Source organism: Camelus bactrianus, chromosome 6 (genome assembly GCF_048773025.1).
Source record: "Camelus bactrianus isolate YW-2024 breed Bactrian camel chromosome 6, ASM4877302v1, whole genome shotgun sequence".
Taxonomy (NCBI): domain Eukaryota; kingdom Metazoa; phylum Chordata; class Mammalia; order Artiodactyla; family Camelidae; genus Camelus; species Camelus bactrianus.
The window spans coordinates 33,614,906-33,637,770 of record NC_133544.1 but is presented as its reverse complement, the minus strand read 5'-3'; the positions used below and the strand labels follow the sequence as shown (position 1 = coordinate 33,637,770).

Here is a 22,865-nt window from a genome sequence, read left to right as displayed (position 1 = left end):
CATTTCTCAAAAGGTTGCTTTTTATAAGTATTATTTATTAATTTTGCTATCTAATTTTACCAGTACCTCCTGCCAAAAGAAGCAATAAAAGTTTTATATTCTCCCTACCCTATAACTACCACTTACTGAAACATAATATTAATCGAGTTGACATGTCTTACTGGTAATTTAGATACCTACTGTTTTTCTTGTACAAAAGAACTTCAAAGCAGTTTGACTCGTAGTTGTCAAAAGTCTGCCTGACTTTCTCAATGGTTTTCTTGTCAGTCAATTCCCCATACATAAAACTGGAGAGAGGAAAAAGAAATCCATTTCAGTTTCATGTTGCTTTTCAGTGCTACATAAAATCATCTATTTGTCTTTTTCAAATTAGGTATTCAGAATTAGTTACAAAATATAATGTTGCTCCCACAAAATGAATTAAAATATTGAAACTATGTTCTAATCATGATTGTTAAACTGCTTGCTAAAAGCTAGCTTTAGAAATTATTTTGAACATAAAGAGAGAGAAAGACGCAGTCCTCACTTTACACAGGTCCAATATGCACCAATTTTAGTTAACATGCTTTAGTTAAATAATACCAGTTTCCCAACAGCACAGTCCAAACTTCAGTTTCCACAATACATTAACTGTGAATGATTGCATAAAGTATAAGATTTGCTGCTAGCTTATCGGTCTACATGTCACTAGTAAATAACAAGGACACATTACAATCAGTGACCAATGCCATCACTTCTTTCAGAGCCTGTCAGTATTACTGTGCATCTACTACTAAGTTCCTGCACAGACAGCAAAGCATGTAGCTGTGTTGTCTTTTTGTCTCTCTGTGGTAAACTCACGTGACGTTTTACAAAAATAGATAATCAAAGGCAAGAATTCTCAATCAAAGATGAAAGTCTATCAAAGAAATGAAAAATGATAATGCTGGAAGTGAAATTCAAATTAAACATAAACGAAGTGTCTTCTTCTATAAGAATAGCAGGAATGTTAATACTGTTGTCATTTGAGAGACTCTAGATACGCACCCAGAAAAACTTAGTGACAACAAACTTATCAACATAAATCAGGAAAATTGTGATAAAAAGAATCAAGGTTTCCCAAGGGAAATAATGCTAGGGTCAAAAAAAAAAAAAAAAAAAAAAAAAACCAACAAAAAAACTTCACATTAAACGAGCCCTAAGAGGTAGTTCACAATACTGAAAGTCATAGGATAAAAGAGTTGAAGTGGATTCAGACTCAAAAAGGAGTATGATTGCTAACAGATATGAAAAAATACCCTCTTAATATTATATTACAAGAATGCAGGTATGTTCAAATAACTCATGGTAGCTTTTTACAAACAAATGAAACATTTTAATTCTCAATGTCTCTAATGTTCTAAGGCTCAATGTACTAAATAAATACCAGTTTTACTATTATTTTCATTTCCGTGCAGTTATAACCAACAGAATTTTTTTAATATTTTGACAATTTTAAAGGTCACAGAACAATCACAATTTTTTTCATTGAGTACTAAGACCACATTACATGGTTTCAGCTTGCACGGTCTTTTTTATGCTCCCAAACTACAATGAAATGTGAAGACTCCATATTACACATAAACTGCATCAGCTTTCTCATTATTTATGAGGATTTTTTTTTTTGAGATATGCACAAGTGTAGCTAATGGGAGGAAAATAAAGGAAACAAATTGAAGGAGACACATGCTATTACTACAGCTAGAAGAACTCACAAAGACAGATTAAAGAGTGAGCATCCACATCCCACAAACAGTTCCTAATTTTTGAAATTATCTATTTTCCTAAGAGAATCTCACCAAGAGTCTGCAAATCTATAAAACAGGACACAGTCAAAGACTAAGCCTCTAAAACTCTGTTCACAATCATCAAGTGTGCATCTGGTTTTAGATACCTAGTTCTACTAGTTGCTATAATATTCCAGACCATGTCTTCCACCAGGAAAAAAATAGGTGGCACTTGACTAAGTTTTTGAAGGCTCAAGTATATCTTTGCTATTGCTTTTCTTCCAGTTTTCAACAAGTTAGCTTATTGGCCAGAGGTAGATCCAAGTGTGGTGGAGCCTGAAGCAATTTTAGGGGCCCTCTTCAAGGAAGGGAATACAAAATTATAAAACAAAATCAGGTAGAGAGCCTTGAATGGCACGCACTCAAGTGAAAACCCCTGAAGGTTAAGATTTATCATCTTTATGGGAAATCTGCTCCTGAATGTCTCAACCCGGAACATTTACAGCATGAAAAGCACAGTTTGTTAGCAAGTTGTAGCAAAACTAGCAGCATTCAACAGTGATGCCACATCACAACTAGACATTACAGAGTCATGACCATCTTATGGTAACACTAACCAAGCAACTAGAATTCTAGAAACCAAGAAAGTAGATGAGGTCAACCAAAGATCGTCCAATCTGCATCCCGCATTGTCAATGATAATATTTCTATCTTTTATAAAAAAAGAAATTTAGTTGTCATTATAATTGTAAAATAAGCTCTTGCTTATTCTCTTACATCTCAGAATAGAATGACAGACTCTAACTCCGTAACCCTACAGCCAGACTAACATACGAAGCTTCAGACAGCATTGAAAAGCCACCATTCCCGTCAAAGCCAGAATTTCAACTCATCCAAGTTTTATGAAAATCTCTTGAGGGCGTTAAATTAAATTAGAATTCCTTGGTTAAAGAGCACAAATTCACCTTCCTTCCCTCCCCCAAAATAAAACACTAGTTTAGTACTGTTAATATTTTTTACAGACAGGTAAACTTTTGTATTGACTGTTATTTTTAATCTAAAGGCTCTAATAAAGAGAAAACTTTAAGACACACATACAAAAAAAGAGAGGACTTAAATTAACTAAATGTTTGTGGTTTTAAAGAAAAGAAACACCACTCAGAGTTCTATGGTTCAATAAACGAAGACAATAATCACAACTGGCCAACATACAAACATAAAAAAGAAAGCGTCTATAACAAGTAACTAGGATAAAAATTGTGGAAAATTAACTCTAAAAAGATTAAAAAATAAGTTAACTCAAATTTTAAAAAAAAGAAACTGTCTCAGAAATTAATGCAATAATACCACTTAAGAAGAATTACAAGTTGGATTCAGCTAAAATTCTGAAAAGGTGAAAACAAGCAATTTTTCAAAAAAAAAAAAACTCTGAAAATTCTGTAACATATTCTTCTTTAGCCCTCACCATGCAGAAATAGCCTGTCCTAAGAAAGTAGACATTTTAAGGAAGAATCCCCGGTTATTACAATCTGAATAATTTTTCAAAAATAGTCTTTTATTTCTTACATTGTTTTTCTCATACTTCTTATTTTAAACTTATTAAACCACATATTTTCAGTGACAGAACACATATTGGAAGTGGTCAAATGGAGAAGTTAAATAATAAAACGTTATTTCAAAACGAGCTATAAAGAATGACTGAAATGTATTCTCCATCCTTCCAAGGCAAGCGTTTTGGAGGTTAATTCAAACTATGAAAGTATTTCCACCCAAAGTTGTCCACACCATACTGACTAAATCAATGCTTCTGCATACTCTGAGGGTATGACACATTTGCTCATTTGCTAAAGTTTTTTTTAATGTGTAAATGTTGAATATATCTTTACCCAAGGTTTCCTGCATCCTAACTCCAGATGGCTAAAGCTCAGTGCAGTTTTGAATGGTTAATGGAATTTGAACCGAACCAAGACTTAGAAATGATAATCAACAAGCTTTAGAAACTGTATATCTATATAATAATTTTACAGTTTTTATTTCTCTTATTGAATATCCTCCAGCAATACATAATAGGAATATTTTTTAAATTACAGAACTTCAAATTACTCTCTAAGACAGATCGCCAAGCTCCCCTTCAGTAATTATAAATGACTTCTAAAACGGCACTGTTATTTTATTGGAAGAAAAATAAAATTAGATGCACAGAAGCTATCTATCCTTGCTATTATATGGAGCAGCCGTGATATAACAGAGGACCGCTGCACTTAGAGGACTACTTACAAACTGGATAATTCATGGACAAGTTGTATAACTTCTCTCACTCAGTTTCCTCATCAGTAAAATGACGATAATGTTAATATAACTCAGAGGGTGAGGATTAAAAGGATAATGCACATGAAGTTGCAAATTATAATGTACTGTACAATGGCAGAATTATTACTGGAATGCTTCTTATGGGTGAGGTTAGAAGGCCCTCCCAGCCCCAACCCTTCTCCCTTGCTCCTCTGCAAGTCTAGGGTAAGGGCTGGGCCATGCTTGCTAACAGGCAGGGTCATTGTGTCTTAAAGGGATATGCACATCATTTTGTGTGTCTTCTTTGTGAACCCATGAGGTTGAAGTATAAACTCACCCAGTGCCTTCTCCTGGATAATCTGGCCACGTATCTTGCCATACAACTAACTAGTGGGAAGATTTGGTCTTGGGAGTAAGGGAGAAGATTTCCTATGGCTTAGGCCATATCTGCTCGCCTGAGCATTTGGCAATACCTTTTTCATGTATATCCAACTCAGAAAACGTCTAGAGACAGGTGGCTTTGGTTTCTAGCAGGATTTACTTATTCTTGGATCCCTCAATCTCTCAAACAGGCCTCTTTATGGTAACTAACAATAAGGATGACTAGAATGTTGACAGACTTCCAAGGGACAAAGGAACCTTACAAACTGAAAAATACATAATCTAATCATGAGTGCTGCCAATAACCTGTCTTTATCTGCTAATGGCAGCAATGTCCCTGGACTAAGCGCACAACATTCCGTCCCACGGGCAACGGGAAATATTACGCATAGGCTGCAGCTCACAGCCTAGCAAATGCTCCGTCACAGAAATCACACGTGCTGACTTAACAATACGTGGTCTCCAACTCAGCATCAGCCACACGAGTAAAGTCATCACAAAAGTTAATGACAGGATGGGCTGACGTCTGCAATCAAAGGATCAAAAAACAAGAAGCCTGAGAGTGAGGCATAAGCCTGAGAGGAGAGTGAGTTTAGAAACAAACAAGAACATGGTTTTCAAAATCTGAAAGAGGTAATTTTATAATAAATCAAAGCATTACATACTTTATACAGTGGATTACAGTCTAAAGGTTTTACGACCCATTAATTTACAGGAGCTTAAAAGGATTTAGGTAGAGTCCTAAGTGGTAGATCCATGACATGTAATTAAGGAAAACCAGGAACAGAACCGGACCGCTCTAACCTTTGGAGTGGGACATCACTGCGGCACCTCAGCCCTCCAGCACTTCCCTCAGTGCCACTGTGTGAAGCAGAGCCCTCGGCCAGATGGAACCAGACTGACTGACACCCACCATGCGTAATGTTCTCTTGTTGACTGAGAGAATCCTGTGTTAGTAAAACTACCTGTGAAATACATCCAATAAAGTGTCTCAATATCTCTGCTTCACTGTTGAATTTGATAGCTTGTTAAGGATTATTAATGGGAAAAAATGTATTTTAAAGCATCAATCTACTCCAATTCTCCTTACGTATATGATTGCTCTTCACATCCCTCTGTCTTAAAAAAAAGAAAAAAAAGCAGAATGGGCTTTTAAAAGGCTCAAGTTAGTCAAAGGTAAATTGCGAAAGTGGTTTCTACTAACCTATTACAGTATGTTTCAAATGTCAGGGCTTTCTAAGGATTATGGAATAAGATCAGATGTTTTTAAATGCCATTCCCCTAAAACCTACATATAATCTTTAAACACACAATATGTTTTATGTCCTTCAGTAAAGAGCAACAGCCCAAGGGCTTAGAAATGCAATTATTAGACAATGAAAAAAACTATATTTGAAATTCCTAGGAATCCTGACATTTTATAAAAATATTTTTGGAAATTTTATCTAAAACAAAAATAAGACAGTATATGCACACATCAGTTTGGTGTTTTTTACTTTAATAGAAATGTAGCTACTATTAAGAAGTACAAGGATGTAGGAAAACTGTAACCCACCATCACGGCTCCTGAGAGTGGAAATAGAAAGCCATTCTGGACAGCAATCTGACAGCAGTTAATTTACAAATTCTGCATATATTCTACTCTCCAGCAGTCCTACTTCTCAGTAGAGACAGACAACTTCTCACATGGGGCCACAGGAAAATGTGTATGAGGATGTTTACCTCCCAGTTGTTGGAGGTAACAAAGTGTCAGAAGTTGGAGTTCATGACTAGTAAAATGGATAAGTAACATGAAGGCTGTGAAGACACTGGAGCTACAACACAGTGCTCAGACATTATGAAATATTTTACCATATTGAAAATTAAAAAAACCTCGAACATAAGTTTGAGTGAAAAGAGTAAGAAACTATAAATCTTACTGCATAGTATGAATTATGTAGGCCTTAAAAATAAACATACACCAAGCAATATCATTTCAAGAGTACATACATTTAATAAACAAATGGAAGATGGATTAGAAAGACACAAAATAGACCACCAAAATGAGTAAATAATGGAAGATGAAGAGGGATGGAATGAAGGGGAAAAGAAAAAAAAATAAAAGAAGAAAAAACAACATTAAATTAAATAAGTAAAATTAAATAAATAGAGATTTGCCCCGAGAGATCACCAGATAATATTGGGACAAACGGAGGAGGATGTTTAATTGGATTATATGCGCCTGGTCTAATAGGAGAAGGATTGGGAAGGACAAAGAAGGGAAAACTGAAAAAAGCAGAAGTTAATTTTAGCCTCTTGATACTGCAAAATCACAAATTAATATTTTTTCATTTTCTGATAAACAGCTCATATTTGAATATTTAAAAAATAGGACATGTAATCTTTAAGCAGTTAACACTTTAATCCTATTGATTTTAATCCATCTAATGCAAATTGTATATAAAGAAGATTCTCTTTCAGCATATAAAGTATTTATATTTTTTCCTCACAAACTGATGCTCACCAATTTGTAGATTCTCATTCTGCTGTGTGCCTAAAACTTGTCACTAGTATAATTCTTTGAATTTCTTATAAGGCTATCCTCAGTGTCAACTTATTTATCTCCATATTTAGTTGGAATTCAGTGTTTCCAAAACTCTATAACATTTGGCTTTAATACTGGATTTCTAAATGTGTATATAGTTTTCTTCTTTTTTCCCTCTGTTTCCTTGTGCATCATATTCAAAGGCTTTTATAGTTTTATACAAGAAATGGAAAACAACTGTATATTTTAGAAAAGGGATCATGATGCATATAGTGTTTTGTAAACTGTTTGTGGTTTGTTTATTCGATTGGTTGATTTTTTTTATTTAATAATATACAGTTAGCTTCTTTCAGTACCATTATCCTTTCAATATATGAATTAGGAAGTTAGGGCTATACCATGATATTTTTTAATATATATGCTACTGGACATTTTGATTATTCCCAGGTCTTCATCCTTCTAAAAAGAGCTGCAGTGAATATAAGATGGGTATAGTTTAGTTTTCAAAAGGGATGTGGAAATTTGAAAGAAGAGTGTATTCAAATGAACTATACCTTAAGAAAACCTGACAGGGCTCAAATCATTTGTTCGTATATCAGATGCTAGTCCTCGTTGATCTGTGAGGGCATTCAACTGGTTGCCATTTTTATATTAGCAGAACACGTTGGGCATTTTATGCAATCAGGCAATAATTGTTTGTGTTAAGAATATTGTTATTTTTAACTAATGGTTACCAGTGAGGAGAGGAAAGTGGGGATGCGGCAAGATAGGGGTAGAGGATTAAGAGGAACAATCTACTATGTATAAAATAAATAAGCTACAAGGATGTAGTTAGTGTACAGCACAGGGAATATAGCCAGTATTTTATTATAACTTTAAGTGGAATATAATCTATAAAAGTTTTGAATCCCTATTTTGTATAACAGAAATTAATATTGTATTGTTTATCAACTATACCTCAGTAAAATTTTTTAAAGAGTATTATTATTTTGAAAATACTGTTTCTAACAATAGTGAAGAAGAGCTGGAGGAAGATTTGCATACTTCTTCCTGCATGAAAAAACATAACATAATTTGAAGCTCTCCACTCTCTCATCCACCTCAAATACCATAACCCTTGGGATGAAATACAGTAAATAAAAGCATGTTTATACAGAACCATGTGAGACCAAGGTTGGGGTTTATTGCAAAATAAGCCAATCCAATTAAACAAATACTGACACGAAACACCAAGCTGTGTCCTGTGGTGCCTAGAAAAGTGAACAAGATGGACTCCTAACCTTCAAGGCATTTATTATCTGGCACTGGTGGTAGGAGGGAAAAGCAACTCTTCAAGGGGAGAGACTATATAATTCTAACATGCCGGCATTTTTTTAGTGACCCTATTATAGGAAAAAATGCACATATCAAAGAAAATATGCTGGGGGTTGGGACAGATACATGGGAAGCAAGAAGAGACGGGAGCAGGACTTCACAATATAAGCAGATATGAAGAGCAATACTTCACACACACACACACACACACACACACACACAAAGCAGCAATAGCAATGAAAACCCAAGGGATAAGAATAAGTAGTTTAAGGCTAGATGATGATGCCAAATGATGGACTACAGGGAGTCAGAGGAGGAAAAGCACATCTGGTTGAGCAAATCATAAACACCTTCAGGTGGAAGTTGGCATCTGAAACGGACATGGATGATGATGGGACATCTGCAGTCTACGAAGAGGAAATGGGTATCGGAGCATCTACATTTCCTGGAATTCTCTACAGAGCCTGCTCCACGAGTCAGGTCTACCATAAAACTAACCTTTACCTGACCTAAACCCTGCTCAGAAATAAGGGAGTAGAACCTCCCAGAACTTAGAACACACACCTCAGCGACAGTGCCAGCCCAAAAGCTAATAGCCACCCAGCAGGCAAAAAGACACAAGAGACATCAGTGCTACCAAAAGGAGTTTCTCAGGGAGCACAGTCTTTCACCAGACCTGGAAGTGAAGAGTGAAGGTGAGAATGACCTTAGCAGAGAGCAAATGAGGACCACTGGGAGAGGACAAGTGAAAGAAGAAGATGTTTGAACAGATGATTTCTCAAACCTGGCTAAGCATCAGAATCAGCTGAGCTGCTCGTTAAACGTGCTGATTCCTGCCCCGACTTACCCACCTGGAGTGATTTCAATTCAACAGGTTTAAGGTGAGGTCTGTTTTGCAAAATCTCTCTAAATGACTCCTATGTATAGTCAGGCTTAGACTCACTGGTATAATATGAAATTCCTGCCCTCCATGATGATATAGAATATATATATATGCAGCACATAATGTTTCTCACCATAAATGGGTAGAAAAAAGGCATATCAGTCACCATTTCCCTGGGCAAATACCTTAACCTAACTAGCTCAGTTTTCTTTTCTGAAAAACAAAGAATATGGAGTAGAAAATAATTCAGATTCCTTGTAATTATAAAATAACATAATTTTGGTACTTACTTAAGTGTGAGCTTTAAAGAAAAATTAACTCAAGGGAAAAAAATCCCATCTGGCCTTACTGAAATATTGTGAAGTTTTCAGGTCTAAACTGGTTCCTTATATAGAGTTCCCTTTTCTTTTTTATGATCTTTTTTGGTAATATACTCTTTAAGCTCACAGATATGGCATATTATAAAAGAATTGTTATAAATAATATAAATGCCAGATTCTGTTTTACATAAGTCAAACAAAATAGCAATAGTACAATGTACCACCATGACAAAGTACGTGTGATTTACACAGGTTGTAAGAACTTTATTTTTATTCCTTTAAATGTTCATGAAGCAAGTCCTACTTGGTTGAGGGTTGTTGCCGCTACTTCATATGACAGTTTCAGCAACTAAAGTCGTGCTGACATCAGTGGTTCTCTGATACAGGATGCTCCTTTGATCACTTGGCACCTAAAATAGTTCCTGGCCCATAAAGGGTGATCAAAAAGTACTTACTTAATAAATTAATAAATTAACAGACATGCAAAAATATTCCTCTTTGCAAAAATTCTCACCAGTGGCTCTTAAACTATATATTTCCACGAACAATTTAGTCTCCTTAATATTCTAATATAATTTTTACTGTGCAGTTTTCATGTAAGTAAATAGGTTCTGGCACCAATTCCAATCCGTGGGGGTTTGGGGAGGTTCCCCACAACAACAAGCAATTCTAGGAACATTAGGTGAGTGTCCTATGATTCAACTCAATTCTGACACTAACTACATGGAGATAGCATCAGATTCCAAAAGGTTAAACATTAAGGCTTCGGTCCTACAAGAGTGACCGCCCCCCCGGACTTCAGGTGCCAGTCCCAAGCCTAGGTTGTCGACTGTGCCTCTGACCCACCTAGCACAGACTGGAGGTTCCCAGGACCCCCTCCTTAAGACTTCAGACACTAGTTACAAGCACAAGTTGTTACGTGTACTTTTGACAACCAGCTGTAAACCAGAGGTTCACACAACCTCTTCCTTTGGTGCAATTAATTTGCTAGAGCAATTTACAGAACTTGGAGAAACATTTTATTTACTAGATTACCAGTTTATTATAAAAGGATATAACTCAGAAACAGCCAGATGGAAGAGATGCATACAGCAAGGTATGAAAAAAGGACTCGGAGCTTCCACGCCCTCACCAGGCACACCATGCTCTCAGCACTTCCACATGTTGCCCAAAATGGAAGGTCTCCAAATCCTGTCTTTTGAGTTTTTATGGATGCTTCATACACAGTTACAAATGATTAAATCATTGCCCATTGGCTATTGCTTCAACCTCCAGTCTCTCTCCAGGAGATTGGGGAGACGAGGTGATACTAATCACATGACTGGTTCCCCTGGCAGTCAACCCCATCCTTAGGTTATCCAAGGGTTTCCAAAAGTCACTTCATCAACACAACATATCACAAGAAATTCCAAGGGTTTTGGGAGCTTTGTGCCAGGAACTAGGTGGAAGACCAAATATACATTTCTGATTTTAAATGACATCACAGTGAGTCTAAGTACATTTAAGCCTTTTAACCACATTCAGTATTTAGTTAAACTTCTGAAAAGATTCCTAAGCTGTTCTGTTACCTACCTGCAAGTGCTGCTTTTCTGCATGACGTCAGCTCGATGATACCCAGAGAGTTTGCAAAAACCGTCATTACTATAAACTACAGGCCAATCCACAATCTGGGCATTTCCCAGTAAGAAACTTGATTCTAAAGAAGAAAGAAGAAAAGGGAAGTTTTTTAGCTTCATTTAACAATGTACTTCTTTCAAGTAATCAAAAAGACAAATTCATAAAGGTACACAAATTCATAAAGGTAGACAAATGCAACTATGGTTTGTTATGGTACAAATAATAAAACTGACATCAAGTTTAGCAGATCATCAAATGAGAACTGCAATAAGTACAAGATTTGCATATAAAGTAAAAACTCCACTAAAAGAAGCCAGTTTACATTACCCTTTGCCCCTATGCATTCAAATAAACACTATACTATGAAAACAAAGTATTGTTGGGGATGGGAGTTATAGCTCAGTGGTAGAGCACATGCTTAGCATGCACTAGGTCCTGGGTTTAATCCCCAGTACCTCCACTAACCAAAAAAAAAGGAAGGAAAGAAAGAAAACAAAGTACTGTTAATGTTAAATAAGTATCAGTGACTATAATAATTATATCTAAAAACAGTTTAATTTATTAAAATTAGGGCTACCAGCCACTTCTCCACAAATTGAGAATATTAAACTTAATAACAGAGGCAAATGGATGATCCTTCCAAAAATTCTATTAAGGTAATTTTGACATGATGGGACAAATTCTCTGTCCATTAGATTGATCTAGAGAAGTCTAATTTAAAATAGCACGGAAGAGTCCTTTTCAAAATGAAATTATTCAAAGATGGTATTTTCAACCACGTGCTACACAGAATTTGGAAACTATCACTATTCTAAATAAAAGAAATATCTCTATTCTATTTTACATAGAGAAATGGTTTTCCTTTAGATATAAAAATTAATATAAAAAATAATATCTTGTGGCATGTACCTTGATTGAAAATCCAACAATGTTAAGCAGTAACTTTAACAATTTTATATATCAGATGATAGATATGTCCACTTTAAAGTGAATTAAAATTAAAATAACATTAAAATGAAAAACTATTTTTAAAATAAATATTTTAAGAGTAGATTTTTAAGGGAATACTATGCTTCAAAATATCTACCTAAAAAATCTCCTTTGAACTCATATTCAGAGTAGTGTACTAAAAAGAGAAATTAACTTATGACTTTAAGCTTAAATCCTGACTTACAGTTGGACTTCATATAAATAACAATGCAATTCATTTACTAAGTAGCTGCTAAGTAAAAGGAACTACTCTGGGTCGGACAATGGGATAAAATAAAGACCAATAAAACATACCCTTTACTTTCAAAAAATTATGTATTAAGGAAAATAAATATGTAACCAATTACAATTTACCAGAACAAATCAAGAAGCGTAGGATAACATATGGGGAAAAAAATCTGTTTCAAGGCACTAAAAAACAACAAAAGTGGACAGAAACTGGAAAAGGCAAACCCTTGAAAAAAGGAAGATACATTAGGTGAGATATTAATTTAACTGTCCATTCCCCTGAAAGCACTTCCCAGTTTATACAGTTCCTGGGTGAGAGAGCTCAAGCATTAAAGTATTATGGGCCTAAAGGGTCACAGGTCATGATTCGGGACTGTCAACGCAGCCTGAAGTTGAGGGGGAGATCCTTTAACATATACAGCCATAAACCTGTACATAAATCCACCTCAAATCCTTCCCTGTGACCTAAACTGCATGCACAGGATGAGACTACAAGGAACTCATCTAGTCTAGCAATGACTAGAAGGCTGAAGAGGTAGGCAGAAATTTCACCAGTGCCCCAAGGCTACAGGACAAATTTTGGAGTTCAAGTCTTATCAAGTTAGAGAAGCTTGATAAATACCTTGAGCTTTCCATTTATTCCACAGAAGGCCATGCTTCAGGAACAAAAAACAAGTCCCAGGACAAAGGACTGTGAGCTGGGACTAAAATCAAAACGTAGAAAATAGACTCACCAAAAAAAAAAAAAAAAAGAAAAAGAAAGAAAAGTAAAAAAAATCATGATTAAAGTGACCCACCAGTAATTAAACCATCTGCTAAAATAAAATGGAACCCTCTTCAGAGGGAAATAATGAAATCCAAAAATCTCTATAATGTATCGACACAATGTCCAATATAAAATTAAAAATTATTAGGCATGTAAAGAAACAGAAAACTGTGACAATAACCAAGGGAAAAAATAGGCAATAGAAAGAAAGGTTGATACGGGAACCAAGAAATAAACAATATAATCTCTGAAATTAAAAATTCATTGAATAGGTTTAATAATATATTGGACACTAAAAAGGAGGACAATTTAAAAACATATCAATGCAAATTATTGCAAACTGAAGCAAAAAGAAAGACTGAAAAGATGTCCTATGGTACAACATCAAGTAATCTAAAATACAGGTAGTTGAGTCTGGAAAAAAGAAAAAGATGGAATAGAGCACAAATGTTATTTGGATAAGTGATGACTAAAATTTTCAAATAGCTTGAAAAATAACAACCCATAGATCTTAGCTTAGTAAACCTCAAACAAGATAAACACAAAGAAAGCCCCTGTAGGAAGATGACAGTAAAATTACTTTAAAAAAAAAAAAAAGGAAGGAAAAAATTTAAACACCTAAAAAAAAGACACATTTTTATATGTATTTTATGTTGAGGAGGGATGTAATAATTAGAGTATACAAATCACGAAAAATAAAGAAGGCCAGAAAGCAATGGAACGATATCTTTACAAAATACTGAGAGAAAAATATTTATCAGCCTAACCTAGATTTTTATAGAGAGCAAAGGTATCCTTAAACATTCTAGGCAAAATAAAGACATATTTAGAAATAAAAGCTGAGAAAATTTATTGCCTGCAGAATTATACTAAAACAAATGGAACAGGTATTTTAGCTGAAAAAAATTAATAATAATGGTAGTCACAACCTCTACAAAAAAAGTCAAGGGAAAAACAGACAAGAGATAGGACAAATGGAAAATAAACCACAAGACGGTGGCCCTAAATCCAACTATATCAAGCATTACATTAAATGTAAGTGGAATAATTGAAAATTTTTCAGATAGGATTTTTTTAAAAAAAGAAAAATAACTGATAGTCTACTGTTTTAAGAGAGCCATTTAAAGTATAAAGAGATAGACAAGTTGAAGTGTTTTATAGAAACTACTTAAACACTAAACATAAGAAAGTTAAGTGTGGCCATATTAATACAAAATAAAGTAGAAGACAAGGGGTAATAGAGACAAAGAGGAGCACTTAACAGTAATAAAAGAGTTAATTCATTAAGAAGACATAACACTCCCAAATGTATATGAAAATAATGAAAGACCTTCAAAATGCATGAAGAAAAAAAAAAAGCCATAACAAGTAGGATAACTAGACAACTTTACAATAAAAATGAGAGGTTTTTAACCCTTCTCCCTTAACTGGCAGAACAAGTAGATGAAGAAATAATTGAAGATAGAGTATTTGAACAACACCAACACCATCGACTAATTCAAGCTCACTGACATTTATAGAACACCCCATACTACACTGCAGAATACACATTCTTTCTCAGTGCATGTGGAACTTTCACCAGGATAAAACTGACTTTGAGCCAGAAAAATTGTCAATAAATTTTAAAATACTGAAATTATATAGAGTATATTCTCTAACCTCAAAGTAATTAAATTAGAAATCAGTTTTCTAAAATTGTCTAGAAAAATCTATAAAGTTTGGATATTACCCAATTCATTTCTAAACCACTGAATCAAAGAAGAAATTTAGAAGATATTTTTAACTGGATGACGATGAAATAACATATCAAAGTTTGTGGTATACAGTTAAAGCAGTGCTTAGGGAGAAATTTCTCATTTTAATTGAAAGGTTTAAAATCGATGATCTAAGGTTTTATTTGAAGAAACTAGAAAAATAATAGTTATTAAACCCAAATTAAATAAGAGGAAATAAATAAAGGTCAGAATGTAGTTCAATGAAATAGGAAACATTCAAAGAAGACTGAACCTCAACAAAGTCAAAAGTTGGTTGTTTGGAAAGATTAATAAAAACAATAAACCCCTAGTAAGGCTGACAATGAAAAAAAGAGAGTGAAAACATGAGTTACCATCACCAAGAAGGAAAAAGGAGAAACATTGGATATATTATGCATAGCAAATGTTAATAAAGGTACAGTGTAAGTAATTTTTTGCCAATGAATTCTAAAACTTTGATGAAATGAACAAAATTTCTAAAACAGAAAGTTAGAAAAACTGGCACAAAAAGAAATGGAAAATCTGAATAGCATATATCTGTTAATGAAAACTAAGTGCCCAAATGGCTACAGTCTCAGTGAATTATTTCAAATATTTAAATAAGACAAAATACAAATATTACACAAACTCTCAGAAAAAGATGAGAAAACACTTCTTGTTTTATGAGATTAGCATTATTATGATACCAAAAATCTGACAAGGGCTGTTGAAAAAGAATTACTGACCAATAGATCTTACGAATGTAAGAAAACATTGGCAAACAGAATCCAGTAATATATGAAAGAGAAAATAGATCATGACCAAGAAGGGTTTATCTCACAAATGTAAGATCGACTTGTCATTATAAAATCAACCAATGTAATCCATCACATCAACAGAAAAAGAAAAAAGCCACATGATTATATCTCAATAGGTGCAGAAAAAAGCATCTGACAAAATTCACACTCATTCATGATTAAAATCTCTGAGCAAAGTAAGAATAAAGAAAACTTCTTCAAACTGATAAGAGGATATCTACTTTAAAAGATCTATAGATTATTTTTAAAGGTAGAATATTGAATATATTCCCCCGAGATTAAGAAAAAGTCAATGATGCATACTCTTAACGCTTATACTCAACATTTTATTGGAGGTCCAATTAGTGAAATAAAGAAAAGAAAAAGAAAGAAATAAACAGGAAAAATGCAAAAAATATAAATATGGAAAAGGAAAATGTAATTTTTTTCCATTTTCAGGTGACATGATTGTTTACATAGAAAATCCTAAGGAATACTCAAAGGAACATCTAAAACTATTGAATGAATTTAGAAAGGTTGCAGTATATAAAGTCAATATAAAAGTCTATTTTGTTTCTGTTAACTAGCATTAAACAATTGGAAAATGAAAAACAATTTCACTTAGAATGATATCAAAAAATGTAAAATGCTTAAGAATTTAACAAAATATATGCAAAACCTCTAGAGTCAATACTAAAAAAGGCTGCTTAGTTTAAAAACACCTAAACAGATGGAGAGTTCTGCCATGCAAATAAATTGAAAGACGGGGTATTTTATGACATTACTTCTCTGCAAATTGGTCTGTAGAGTTCAAAGAATCCCAATGAAAATACCAACAGGCTTTTTCAAAGTAATGGACAAAATAATTATAAAATGTTTGTGAAAATATAAATTACCTAGAATAACCCAAAATAAAATCTGAAAAAGAACCAAGTTGGAGAAATATACAACTATAGTCATTAATATAGAATGAAATTCAAGTGGGAACAAATAGATCAACAAAATAGATTAAAGAGTTCAGAACTAGACCCTCACATAAATGGTCAAAGGATTTTTTTGCAAAGATGCCAAGGCAGTTTCATGAATAAAGACAAGTCTTCAATGGACTGTGCTAAAACAACTGGCAACCATGTAAGCAAAAATTGAACCATGACCCCTATCTCACACCACACACACAAAAATAATTTTAAATGGGTTACAGACTTAAATACAAAAGTGAAAACTAAAAAGAAAACATAGAAAGGAAATCTTTGCAACTTTGAAGACAAAAATTTCTTAGATAAGGCTCATATAGTAATCACCATAAAAGAAAATACTGATATGTAAGTTAGACATTATCAAAATTAAAATCAACTGCTCAGTCAAGGGCACTGTCAAGAAAATGAAAAGGAAATCCACAGATTGAGAGAAAATATTCCCAATGCAGATTCCTGAAAAAGAATTCCTACCCAAAATATGCCCAAAACTCCTGACAAAGGGCAAATGACCCAATTACACAGTGGGCAAATGACCCGAACAGACATTGCACAGAAGAAGATATACAATGGCCAATAAGCACAAGAATAAGATGCTCACCACCGTCGGGCACTACGCAAATACAAACTAAAAGCACTGCTTTAGTCTGATACATCACTGCTCAACCATTAGAGTGGCTATAAAGGCTAACACTACAAAATGTTAATGAAAATGTGGAACAACTCAAACTCTTATAAAATGCTAGTCAGACTATAAAATGGTATAATCATTTTGGGAAACAGTTTCAAGTAAAGTTAAATATTCAACTATGACCCAGAAATGTCACTCCTAGGCATTTACTCAAATGAAACGAAAACACATGTTAACAAAAAAGACTTGTAGAAAAGTGTTCACATCAGATTTATCCATAGTAGCCAAAAGCTGAAAACAATGCAAATGTCCATCAACAAGAGAATGGATTAAAAATTGTGGCATATTCATACAAGGCATAGTGTACTCAGCTCTAAAATGGAACAAACTATCGACATACTGCAGCAACACAACTTAATCTGAAAAACACTATAATGATTGAAAGAAGCTAGAAACTACGATTTCATTCATATGAAGTTTAAATATAGGCAAGGTCAATCTATGGTGATAGACTGAATCAGAACAACAGTTTCTGAAGGGGATGATACGGGGACTGACAGGAAAGAGGAGTTTCTGGGGAAGGTCATTGTTTTTTTATCTTTACAGAGATAGAAGTTACAGAGGTGTATACATTGGTCAAAATTAATTGAACTGCACACTTAAGATCTGTGTTTTACTTCATATAAAGTATACCTCAAGCTTAAAAGAAAGCACAAGGAGGACCAAGGGCTAGAGAGTTTTAGGAAACCAGTGGCATTTGAGCTGCACTATAGCTGTAAGAATGGCAATCCTACTTTTCCTTGGTACATATGGTGATTAGAGATTAAAATGTGTTTATTCCTGTAAAAATGCTTCATAAAATATAAACTCTCCTATAAATATATAACATTTTCATTTATATATAGTATCAATTATAAATATTTATAATACGATCATCAAAAATTAACTTCTTTCCTAGCCCAGGCCAGGTGCTAGTCAGCTTACTCCCCATGTCATGACTAGGTAACCGTGGCAGTGCAGACAGCTAGCTACACGGTCTCCCTGCCTTAACTCATCCTGATTGTCAGTCTGATCTTCAGACTAACATTCAATCGTCCCCCTGAAATCCTGCCTCCATTCTACCACTCTTCATCCAGATCAAGTCTCCCAACTGCTTACACTGCTGAATCTTCTCCCAGACTTACAAAGCCCTCTGAAATCCAGCCTCAGCCTCTCTACCTATACAAACATGTTTCTCATTACTCCTACAGTTCATACTACTGAGTTAAGTCAGTTTCCCCATTACGTCCCCAAAAGATACTCATGATGCCCATCATCCACTTGAAATACTTTTTCTCCATTCCTCTGCCTATCAAAACTTTTCAGAACTCATTCAACTCTACCTTCTCTCTGATACATTCAGTGGGTACCACTCAACCCAAATCTCCTGGCTATCATCATATCTGTGTCCAACCCTTCACAGGACAAATTTTCCATAAAAGTTGTCTATTCTCATTGGCTCCATCTTCTCAGCTCCTAGTCACTCAACTCACTCCTATCTGGCTTATGTCCTCACCACTCCAAGATAACCGAGAACACCAATAACCTCTTCACATCACCAAATCCAAAGGACATTTTTCTCTCTTTTCACCTAACAGTTCAGAAGCATTGGTAACCACTCCCTCCTTAAAACTTTCTCAATCCTTACCTTTACTAGAGCAACATTTCCCTGATTCTCTGGACACTCCTCTATTGCCTTTACAAGCTCAACATTGTTTATCCGGTGAGTGTATGTTAGAGTTCCTCCATGTCTGTTCCTCTTACGCTTTCGCCTACCTCCATAGATTCAATAACTCATAATTTTATATCTCCAAACAGACCTCTTCTATAAACTATAGATCTTTATACCCAAGTTGACTTCTAGATAGCTTAAATGAATCTCAGTAGAACCCATCCACAACCTGTCATTCCCCCAAATCAGATGTTTTTTCCAATGTTTACTATCTTAGAGAATGAGATCACCATCCATGCAATTATGTAAGCCAGAAATCTGGAAGCCATCTTTCAATAGCCTTCTGATTACTCTTACATCTAGTTCATTGCCAAATCTTATTAACTTTATCTCCTAAAACTCTTTCAAATCTCTCCATTTCTCTAGATCCTCACCATTATCTCCCAACTCCCAGCTTCCAACATCTCTTCCCTAGACCACGCCAACAGTTACCAAACCTACCCAGGCCCTCTCCAAGATTCCTTCAATTGATTATCCATACTGAGGCCAGGCAGGTCCTTTCAAAATTCAAATTGGGTCTTGTCCCCTCCTTGCCTTAACACACATCAATAGCTTATCATGGCTCTCAGAATGCCCCAACCTTTCCAGAGCCTATAATTACCTCAAAGTCTGTCAAGCCTCAACTCTCGCCATTCTGCACCTTGTGCTGAGTATGAGAACCACACTGATTTTTCTTTATTCTCGTAACTTTCAAGTCTTCTCCCACAATAGAAGGAACTTTTAACTTGATATTCTCTCTGCCTGAACACCATTCATTTCCCCCCTCCTCTGGTTGACACATTTATTTAGATCTTAACTCAACTGTCATGACCCTAGTGACTCCTTCTCTGACCTGACAAGGTCATGCCTAATAATTTTAGACATGATGTACCTCTCCCTCAGAGCCCTTTTCAAAGTCGCAATTTTATACCTATTTGTTTCATGACATGATTGATGTGTATCTGCCCCTTGAGCTGTAAGTCTTCTGTTTGATCCTCCAGCGCCTAACACAGTGCCTGCCACATAATACATGCTTGCTAACTGGCTGACTATATCAATAAACAAATGCATTAATAGATTCTTGCAAAGATCTCTCTTTATATAATGATACTGTGAAATCTAATATGAACTGCCTCTCTAAATGCTTCATGTATGCTTTCATATATGCTATTTTGTCTTCTCAAACAGATGATATAGTCCTCAGAATTATAACTTTAATGCTTACTGTGCGTTTAAGAGTTGAAACATAGTAATCACTTTTTGATTAAAGGAACTGCCAGTATCCCAGGAAAGAGAATCACACAGTTCTGAAACAGAAGAACCAAAAACATTAAAGGGCCTACTGAGGAGGCTTCCTTTCCCCAGAAACTATCCAAACCAATGTTTTTCAAACATTTTTTTTATTTGAAGCTCATAGTAAGAAACAATCTTACACAGTGACTCAGTGTGTGTTTACACACATGTAAACACAACTGAAAAAATTTCTCAGGTAACACTTTTTCTTACTACACGAGATGCACTCTATTCTATTTCAAAGTTTTAGTGTGCTAGTGAAAACCCATTAAATCAATCTGCGTCCTATGAGGGGTTGTATCTCATGGTTTTAAAACCATGCTTCACATTATCCCCAAAGGCTTTGCAGACAGTCTTGTTTTCAAGACATTTGTTAGGATTTAGATCAGGAGCTATAACTGTTTCTAGTTAACTCTATTAAAGATTTACCATCATACCATTTTCAATAGCTCTCCAATGGGGAAATCAAGACTCCAGCTCAGCAGGGCCCAGCTGTCACTATTTGCTGTTAATACAGTATTTCACTTCTATCCTAGCAATTCTGCGTAATAACAAAATTAATAACAAAAGCGACCATTAGCAGAGCCCTTACTCTGTGCTAGCCATCGGGCCAGGTGTCACACGTGCAACTCCATCCCACAATGAGTCAAAGAGACTCACCAAGCCCTGCATGCCCGGGGTCAGAAGCAGAAACTGGCACACTGGTTCCTTAAATTCTAATTCTTGACTGAGATATTTGCAGAGTCAAACTTTTTCTAGGGGAAATTGTGCCTCTTTTTTTTTTTGCTTTATACGGAAAAGCAGAAAGTTGGGACTGAAAGGTAAGTCCTACAACAACTCAAGGTAGGGGGACTAATCCCCATATTGGCTTAGAGGCAGAGTGGTTTGGTGGAAAGAACACAGAAATAAGTGAGATATTGAGATACTGCCTTACCTCAATCTTATTTTTCAAAATACATACTTGATTTTAACCAATAACACAGAATATGGACAATTCAAATATTTGCCAGGTACACACTAGCGTATTTGCTTGCATAGTCAGTCAGACATAGCAACTCAGTTTTTTAATTTAAAGTTAAAAACAAAAGTCAAGGAAATATGGTCTCCATTTATCTTTATGCTTCAAGTTTCAGACCAACAGAGAGTGAAGTGACTGGACTGTGTGTTCACCAGCCCTTACCTCCAGGTCTTAACGATTACATGTCAGCCCTATGTGCTCCAGGTTTAGGAAGACAAACCTAAGAACTGCTTCTATCATTTCTAATGTTTTATAAAACCAGAATTGAGAAAATTGGCCACAGTGCTAGGTCCTTCATATAAATAAGTCATCAGCTAGTAAATATTCATAACAATCATATCACTAAAAGTCCTTTCCCCAGATTTTCTGCCAGCACTTAGATCCTGTCTCAATACTACCAAGGGAGCTACTGTGAAAACCCTGGGGAGTTTTAATTAGGTTATTGGTTTCCTCATAACGATACCTACCACCCTGGGTAGCTTATGGAGATTAGAATAATGTGAGCAAAACGTTAATAAACTAACCATTGGAGTAAAAAGTCTTTATAAACTATTAACTGTTATTGTGTATTATGCAGAAGATTCTTTTACAACTGTACTAGATACGCAGAGAGAGCTTTCTAGGCATGAGTTCTCTGTGTGTGTGTATAAACAAAGAACCTAGAAAAAAATAAATGTTTAAATGTTGACCCTACAAATCAAAACCTATAAAACTATACTGAGAGCTAAACTACAAAATATAATATTAGGAGAAACGGAGAAAGAAAGAAGAGGGGAGACATATTTTTTAATGTTAAAGGCTAAATCAGATGGAAATTTAAATAGATGATCCAGGAGCTTCTTTTGGAAATTTGTTAGTTGACACACAATATGTCTATATGAAATATTCACACAACAATTCCATTTCCCTATAGTCATGAAAATTGCTTTGATGAATGTGAAATCTGGTATGATAATCAATATTAAGAACAGGATAGCAGAGTAATTAAAATTGCTTCCTAGAAAATTTTAATTTCCTTTGGCTCTAAAACATGGCAGGGAAAAGCAATCTGATTACTGAAAGATAACTTCTCGGGAAAGGAGATAGCTGCAAATGTAGAAAATGAGACCAGCTCAGAAGTTTTAGAAACATAAAGCCATTAAAGAAATTGCCCAGAATTCTTAGTGACCATCACCACCGTCATTGCTATGGACCAAATTTGTGTGTCCTCCCAAAATTGATGTGCTGAAACAGAACCCCTCACGTGATGGTACTAGGAGATGGGACCTTTGGGATTTGATTGGGGTTAGATAAGGTCATGTGGATGGAGCCCCTAGTGACTGGGACTAGGGTCCTTATAATGATGAGAGAGCTTGTTTCCTCTGCTCTGCTTTTCATCATGTGAGGATATACTGAGAAGTCAGCAATCTGCAACCAGGAAGAGGGTTCTCAACAGAACCCAACCATGCTGGCACCCTGACCTTGGACCTGCAGACCCCAGAACTATAAGAAATAAATTTCTGTTGATTATAAGCCACCCGATTTAAGGTATTTTGTTATAGCAGCACAAATACACAGACATTCATCAAGCAATCTTAGGGAAACCAGTTCTGATTTGTCTGCACAGCTCTCA

The 22,865-nt window shown here is 35.1% G+C and overlaps 1 protein-coding gene across 1 annotated transcript in view; it reads right to left on the bottom strand.

Moving 5' to 3' along the window:
• The window catches only part of KCNH5 (potassium voltage-gated channel subfamily H member 5), a 275,077-nt gene that overhangs the window by 236,615 nt on the left and 15,597 nt on the right, over positions 1 to 22,865 (bottom strand). Inside the window, exons 2-3 of the mRNA XM_010962243.3 lie at positions 11,029 to 11,152; positions 181 to 287 (exon numbers count right to left, since the gene is read on the bottom strand). Coding sequence (XP_010960545.1) covers positions 181 to 287; positions 11,029 to 11,152 — 231 coding nt within the window. The remainder of the gene's footprint in view (positions 1 to 180; positions 288 to 11,028; positions 11,153 to 22,865) is intronic.